The following is an 8,140-nucleotide window of genomic DNA, read 5'->3' on the forward strand; positions in this document are numbered from 1 at the left end:
GCTGCCTCTGCGTCTTTGTCATTATTGACTACCCAGGAAAAACAAAACAAAGCAAACAAACAAAACTTCTCAACATCAAAATCTTTGGAGTTGTAAAAAGGTTCACTATCAGAAATGGATGTAGTTTTTATTCATGGAAATGTCATTAAAAGATAGCTCATCAACTCTGCTTTGCCCCTGGGCCCTGAGAGTCAAGAGATCTTTCCTCCCAAGAGGAGCTGTCTCTCTTTATTAAAATGTAAATATGAATTCTTGAAATAGAGATCTGCTTTGCCTTTCTATTTAGATTTCCTTTGCATACAGTAAGCACTTAATAAAAACTTTTCCATTCATTTCTTTCATTTATACAGAGAGTAAACTGCATGATGATCTTTGGCTGATGGTTAGCTAGTTCTTGGTTCTCTAGGCAAATGCTGTTTGTTGATTGAATATTCTTCAAAGAGGACTTTTAGAAAATTCAGATGAATCTGAACCATACTGACCTACTGATGATCAGGTGCTGAAAAGATGAGGATTCCTAGGGAGGACTGGCACCCAGAAACCTAAGGATACCTAGCAAATATGGGAAACAACTCTGCAAACTACAAAACAAGGTGTTACTATGGTGAATTTTAAATAAATTGAGTGCTCCTTCAGCAGATTGCATTAAATTTGTGACTGGCTCATATATGATCAACTATATGAGACTAAGCAGCTAGATAACACAGTGGTTGGATCCCTAAACCTGGGTTTAAATTCATCCCAGATACTTAATAGCTATATGACCCTAGCCAAGTCACTTAACTGAAGTTCCCTCATCTGTAAAATGTAGAGAGTAATAGCCACTATCCTGTCCCCTAAGTTTGTAGGGAAGGGTCAATTAAGATAATATTTGTAAATGCCTGGCATATAGAGAGTGGTATAGAAAGGTTAGTCATTATTAGCTATATCTGCCCATATATTTTTAATCTCTTAAAACAATTTCAATTGTCTAATTTAATTGGACCTATTATTTTATTGATGTGGAGAGATTCCCATGAATATAAACTCCCTCTGCCAATGAAGATGAGCAACTCTTCACTAATTTAGAATCTTGGAAAGATTCCCTGTAGAAATTCCCTGAGAAAATACTGCGATCCCCACAGCTACACATTCAGTTAAAAATTAGAGTGCATTTTTGATTTATTGCCATTATTCACATTCTTGTTATAGCGGTCTTATGGTCAGAAGTCCTAGATTCAAATCCCAACACAGATACTAAAGAGTTGGGTAATCTTGGGGCCTTTCACCAAGATCTCAAAAATCAAGCCTTGTGAGGTCAAATCGACTTTCCTAATGTCACACAAGTACCACATAGACAGGATTTGAACCCAGGTCCTTGGACTTCAGAGTTACTCACATGCTCTTTCTGCCTCACCCCACTGCCTTCCTATTGGTCTCATTTACAATCCTATAATTCTAAGACTCTCCAAAAATTGGTTTCTTAGGAAACCCACTTTTTAAAGAAAAGTAGATGTTCAGGCTTTAATTCTAAAAATAACCCAAAACTTCGCCTCCCCTACCCCATAGTTACATTTACTCCTTAATTTATTTTCAACCTTCTTAGCCAATCATTTAATTAACCACTAACTTTCCACAAGCAGAAATGGGGCCCAAACCACAGGATCTTACAGGCCTTTCTCTAGTTTGCCTCTTTGAGCCAAGAAAGTCTGTTTTGAGCAGACTTCAGACAAGATGCTTATAAATGCTTACAAAACAAAAGCTTCTGTTTACTGAACAAACAGGTTATCCAAGAATAAGTGGATTCCAGTTGTATCAGACTGGTTTCATTCTCCCCAAGTTCTCTTTGGTCCGTACCTAAGCTTTCACACTTGCTGGGAAGCAAATGTTTGATCGCCTAGCAAGTTCTCAAGGGCAGTCAGAGACTGATTTTCCTGAGATACCCACAGTCTGAAGAAATCTCTGATTTCATCTCTAAGTACCCTTAATTGATGAAAAAAAAAAAAGAAAAAAAAAGAAAAAGAAAGATTGAATGGTGCCTTTGACTCAGTCAACCAAAGACATCTGATTTGCGAGCTTGGATCACTGCTTCATTGCTTCTGAGCAGCCAAGAATAAAACCTCTCCCTCCATCTCTCTCCTAGTTCTCTCTCTTGGATGAGCCAAAAGTCTGGTCTGGCCAGAAGTTTTCCCCCAAGTGTATAGCTGTACCCTTTATCCAGACCACCACTGACCCTTCTATCCCATCAGCCCAGCTTATGTAGAAGGGCAGAGAACTGGAGTTCTCTTTTGCCCCTTTCTCCAAAGGATACCAGGGAGGGACATTATAAGAAGCTGTCCTGAGAATTCCCCTCTCCCCCATTCCTCCATCTCTGAAGAGAAGAAAAAGGATGCTAAACAAAGATTACTGCCACAGTGTGTACTCAGTAAACAAGGCTCCCTTTGCACGAATTGTCCCTACAACGGACCTCTCATGTTCAGTTGCCAAGATTCCCCAGGAACAATCCCCTAACTCTCTGTGTTGGCCACATGTCATTCTTATGTAACCTGTAAGTCCCATTATTCTACCACCCTTGTAATCCACATCTGTCCTAGCTGGAAAGGGCGATCAGCCCATGTCTACAAACAGGGGAGCAGTCTCCCTTGTGCCTGCAGACTCAATGGCCAAGAACAAAGTTGCCTTTCAGCCCCTCCACACTCCGGCTTGGGAAAGGGAAAGTGGCCATCACAAGGGAGTATCAGCAAACTAAAGAACATGTTTTATTTATTTTTTTAATAAAATAGTGGAGCATGAAAAATAATCATATGTTACAATTATATACAACTAAGAAACTGAGCTTTTCCAGCACAGCGAAGAGCATCACAATATACAAAATTTTCCCTTTGCACCACAAGTGCTCCTGTATCTATTCATGGCAAGAATTTGTTTAACAATGGAAAGAGTCAATAAGCCCTTGGTACCTTTGAATGATCCCTCTCTCTTCTCTCTCTTTTTTTCCACAAATCAGTTCAAACTTGTATAACATTGGCTTGATTTCCATTAAAAAGCCACAAAATGTAACGCTAAAGGGTTTCGGAGGGCCAGACCTCTCAGTTCTTTTGTTAAGAGGTTTCTTTTGTGGTCTTTATGTACAGCAAAATACTTGTTTCTTTTTTCTTATTTCATGGTAGGAGAAAAAAAAAAAATGTATTGCACATAGTTTGCGTGTGTAGGCTGCCCAGAAGTTGGCGATTTTGTTTTGGGGTTTGGGGGGCGGAGGAAGTTTCCGTTTTAGCTAAAAAGTTTTGCGGAGGCTGTGGCCTCTATAATTTTTAGTTTTTATTCTCTCCCCCTCACCCCCCCACCCCCCTTGTCTGTGTTGTGTTGTTAAAAGGAGATTTCTTTGCTTAGGTGATTACAGAAGTTGCTTTCTCACATGGTGAGGGCCATGACCTGAAGGAGGGCTTCAGGAAGAGTGACTTTTGGCTTTCGGAGAAAAGAAATTTGGGGGGTTGGGTGGGGAAGCATAGGGAGGGACTTCTTTGCTATCCACAGAAGTTTTCTCTTCCTATAGGAAATAGGGAAACACACAGATTTGATCCACATGTGTATTATCCATATATATATTATATGTATATAAAATATTTATATACACATATACACACATGTATATATGGATACACCTATATAATATGCATATATAACATATATATATATATTCCTCCCCACAAGCTACTTCAAATTAACTGAAGAGGCCATTTAACTGACAATATTCGTTTCATGTTAAACTCTTAGGTACATTTAACTTGAAGCGAATGGGAAGATCCTGAATTTCAGGGCAGTAATTTTTTTTTTTTTTCCCCAACTTAAAAATCCTCCCCTCCCCTCCCCCCATCCTGTCTGAGAAAAGCACCGGGGCTTAGTTCCCTTGCCCTTCTCTTGGAGTCCTGTACAAGTCTTTCCGTGGGAAACAGCCTTTTTTAGCTGCTTAGTCCCCGCAGTCCCGACCCCTCCCCACACGCACACTTCACACGCAGGTGGGTGATTGTGTGGCTGCTTCGTACTTCCCGTGATGACCTTTCTGGGGGTGCTGGGCTTTTTTGTAGATTCCCCCGGCTGTGATGACGGTGGTAGGTTTCCTCCGGCTCCTTTTCTTCAGGCTCCGGCTGCATACGTTTTGCCAAGACTGCAGCGTCTTGGAAGTCCAGATCCACACTCCGCTGGTGATCCCCACCACCAGCAGCATGAACATTTTGACCATGAAGATCTCCACGGCAGGGATCGAGCTGCTCATCAAGCAGTCCGGGGCTTTAGTTTGATTGTTGACCCTGCATTTGTGCTGGGCTGCCAGCACCTTCCAGTAATCCATGTTGAGGCGCTCGTAGAAATAGCAGGCGATCACGCAGGTGGCCGGGACCGTGTACAGCACGGAGAAGACCCCGATGCGGACCATGAGTTTCTCCAGTTTGTCAGTGTTCTCACCCCCCGTCTTCATCACCCTCCGGATGTGGAAAAGGGCCACGAAGCCCGAGAGGATGAAGGAGGTGCCGATGATGAGGTAACAGGCCAAGGGGACCAGGACAAAGCCGGTGAGGGCGTTCACGTCCATGCTGCCCACGTAGCACACGCCCGTCAGCTCGTCTCCGGCCACCCTCCTCATCACCAGGATCATGATGGTCTTGACCGCGGGGATAGCCCAGGCTGCAAGGTGGAAGTAGCTGCTGTTCGCCTCGATGGCCTCGTGGCCCCACTTCTTCCCCGCGGCCAGGAACCAGGTAAGAGTGAGGATGACCCACCAGAGTGAGCTAGCCATGCCAAAGTAGTAGAGGACCAAGAACACGATGGTGCAGCCGGTACTCTCCAACCCTTCCTGGATGACGTAGAGCTGGCCGCTGTCCCTGTCGCAGGCGATGCTCTCCGCCCCGGCGAAGAGGCGGATGAGGTAGCCCACGGAGTAGACGCAGTAGCACATAGAGAGGAAGATGATGGGGCGCTCGGGGTACCTGAAGCGGGGAGGGTCGATGAAGAAGGTGAGCACCGTGAAGGCGCTGGAGAAAAAGCAGAGCACCGCCCAGATGGCCAACCACACCACGGCGAACTGCTTGTCCGCCCGGCTCCAGTACACGTCCACTCCGGGCGTGCAGAGAGGCGCGCAGGACGAGCTCTTCTCCACGTGGTGGAACTTGCCCGGATTGCTGCAGCCCGAGCGGCCCAGGCCGTCCTTTGGGTGCTGCTGCTCCGGGGGACTGGGGGGCCGCTGGGGCCGAAAGAGCGGCGGGAACATGCTGGAGCCCCGGGCCGGCTCGTCGGAGCCGTTGTTGGGGGCCTCCATGCACAGATAATTGGGATCGTTCTTATTGGGTAGCTTGCTGCAGTCCAACGAGTCGGGCCACTTGAAGTTGAACTGCTCCATAATGGGGGAGCACTTGAGCCGGGCCTGCTCGCACATGACCCGGCAGGCGGGGATGGGGGTGGAGACTTGCTCGGTGCACATGGGCGCATAGAGGGAGCACAGGAAGAAGCGGAGGTGGCCGTGGCAGCCGTACTCCACCAACGGGGCGAACTCGTGGAGCTGGATGGCCGCCTCCCGCTGGTTCTCGTGGCCCATGAGGTTGGGCATGCGGGTCATGTTGTAGCCGATGTCTTTGCACATGGGGATCTCGATGGGCTGGCACTTGCCCTCTCCCGGCCGGTCGATGTCCATGGAGCTGATGGCCGTGCACGCCCCCACCACCTGCAGCACAACCCAGAGGCGGGAACCCAGGAGGCTCATGGCGGCGTCGGGTCCCGGGCGGGGGGCAGGGAGGGTAACGGCGGCAGCGGCGGCGGCGGCGGCGGCGGCGGCAGTGGCACCCGCCGGTCCAACAAGTCGACACTGCGGTGCGGGCCGGCTCAGACACTCCGCCTGCCGCGCCGCATCAGAGCCTGAACTCCCGGAGCCGGGCTGCAGCAGATGCCCGCTGCACCCCTCGGCTCCTGCCCCAGCCCCGGCCGCAGCCCATGCCCGCCCGGGGCAGGGCAAGCGAGCTGTTCGCCCGCCGCTTCCTCCGCGCCGAGCCCCGGGCGCGGAGCTGAGCTCCGAGTTGCCTCCGCTGCGTCCTCCCGAAGAGTCCTCCGAGTTGGCCGGAGAGGGAGGGGGGAGGGGGAAGAGCAGAAAAGGAAGGGGGAACGAGCAGGCCAACCGGCAGGCGAAAACAAAGTTTGCAAACAATGCGGTGCGGCGAGGAGGAAAAGCCGGGCTAGATCCGGCGGCGCCGCTACCAACTTACAGGCGCAGCAAACTTTCCCGGCCCGCCGTCTGGCAATCCGTCCCTCCCGGTCTCCCGGCTGCGCGCGCGCCCAGGTGCAGGCAAGGGTGGTGGCCCCGCAGCTTCCCCGGCTGGCCCGGGGCTGAGGACGCGGAGAGCTGCCCCGGGCGCCGCTGACCCCGCTGTCCTTCGTGGTCCGGCTCGCGCCGCCCGCGCCCCACGCTCGCGTCCTCTCTCCCCGCTCCGCGGCGGCTCGGGCTGCTACTGCTGCTGCTTCTCTCCTCCTCCTCTGGCCAGGGCTGGGAGCAGCTGTTTAGGGGGTTGCGTCCCGGAATAAGGAGAAGCTCAAACAGGGAAAGGGGGAGAAAGGGCCAAGTGGTGGCAGAGCCCGCCCCCCGGCCGCCCGCCCCGCCCCGCCCCCGCCGCTGCTTTGCATGAGAAAGCCAGCGCTGCTACGGGGATTAGGGCGCTGAGCCGCCCGGGACTCCCGCGGGCCGCCGGGCTCCTCGCCGCTCCCAGCCTCTCGGCTCCGCGCCGCAGGGATGCCGAGCCCCCTGCTGGGCGCAGGCCGGCGGGCCGCGGCGCTCTGTCTGGCCCGGAGTCTCGGCCCGCTCTTTGAATGGCTTGGCCTCTCCGCGCATCTCCTGCATGTGCCTCTGTCCATCTGTCTCGGGCTCTTTAGCCCTCCCTCCTTCTGTCTCGGTGTCTCTGCCTCAGTCCCCGAGTAATGCCTCTGAACGCCCATCCCCCATCCTCTCCCTTTCTCTATCCCCTTCCCCCCCCCCACTTCCCTGGACCCCCCTGGGATGGCCGACACTGCCCCCAAGGGTCAGGGCCCCGAAGGGGGAGGGGATCGGAGTTGGAAGGTGTTGCATCTCTCTTCCACAGCCCTCCCCCCTCCTTCTCTTTTATGGTGGGTTGGGGGGCGGAGGGCGCTTTCAAGGGGACGTGGGATTTGCTTTTTATAGCCCCGGCCATAAACCCCTGTGAGTTCCTCTCCTGGCTGGGTCCTTACCAGTCCTGGGCTCGGGCCTGGGGGGATGGGTTTCCTTTGATATTTCAAAGGGAAGAACTAAAAGGATGGGGGTGGGGTTCAAAGTATTGGGATTTGGGGGCCCGAACGGCCGAAATTTCAGGGACAACACCTCCTACTTCTCCAAAGCGGGGTTGGGGAGTGGTGGTGAGGAAATGGCAGGGTTATAAAGGGAAACTGTTCTTTAAAAAAACAAACAAACAAACTGAGGAAAATGGGACTGGAGTGGGGAGTGGTGACCCCCCGGACCACACCCACTAGGTCCGCTCTTATCTCAGAAATGAATTTTTGCTAGGCTTACTTTGAGTCTAAATCTTCATTGTTTATAGTATTTCCCAAGCAGGAATGTTTCCATACTGCTTCTTCCTCGGGTTCTGTTGGTGCAAGATGCCGCTGGAAGGAGGCCTGCGGACCACCAACTCCCAAAGTGAGCTCGGTGGCCATACGTTGACCCGAATTGAGTTCATTTTGTTCAAAGGCAAGGATCGAGTTTCCCTGCCCCATTCACACCTGGCTCTCGTCCTATCCTGGGTCACTGCCACTTTTGTTCAGTGGCCATAGACAATCGCAGGACAGCCCCCCCTCCCCTCCCCTCTCCTTTCTCTGAGCTCCCCTTCCCTCCCCCCTCCCCACTCACTCACTCCAGGGCGAAAGCTAGCCTAAACTAGGCAATTTCTGAACTCCTAGGGGCTAAAGTCAACAGGCCAGATAAAGCCCTCGGGGTATCTTAGAGAAGTGGCCAAGGTCTCTCACGTTTTAGGATCCCTCCTAACAAGGGAAAGGATCGGAATTCTCTCTGAAAGCTACAAAAATCTCACAAAGGCAAAGTTAATATCCCAGTAGTCACTCTCCCCTTGAGCCACCCCCCCCTCTCCATGACCCTTGGGGTTTTCTCCTGCCT

General features: G+C 51.4%; 1 protein-coding gene across 1 annotated transcript; it reads right to left on the reverse strand.

Moving 5' to 3' along the window:
- Positions 1 to 471: 471 nt before the first annotated feature.
- Positions 472 to 6,238, reverse strand: FZD10 (frizzled class receptor 10). Its single transcript, XM_031948413.1, has one exon. The coding sequence runs from the start codon at positions 5,729 to 5,731 to the stop codon at positions 3,986 to 3,988; it is 1,746 nt and encodes a 581-aa protein (XP_031804273.1). The 5' UTR covers positions 5,732 to 6,238; the 3' UTR covers positions 472 to 3,985.
- Between the last annotated feature and the right edge of the window lie 1,902 nt (positions 6,239 to 8,140).

This window comes from Sarcophilus harrisii, chromosome 1 (assembly GCF_902635505.1).
Source record: "Sarcophilus harrisii chromosome 1, mSarHar1.11, whole genome shotgun sequence".
NCBI lineage: Eukaryota > Metazoa > Chordata > Mammalia > Dasyuromorphia > Dasyuridae > Sarcophilus > Sarcophilus harrisii.

Excerpts from the sequence above, each read along its gene's own strand:
- FZD10 (XM_031948413.1), bottom strand. The coding sequence starts at position 5,731 with ATGAGCCTCCTGGGTTCCCGCCTCTGGGTTGTGCTGCAGGTGGTGGGG.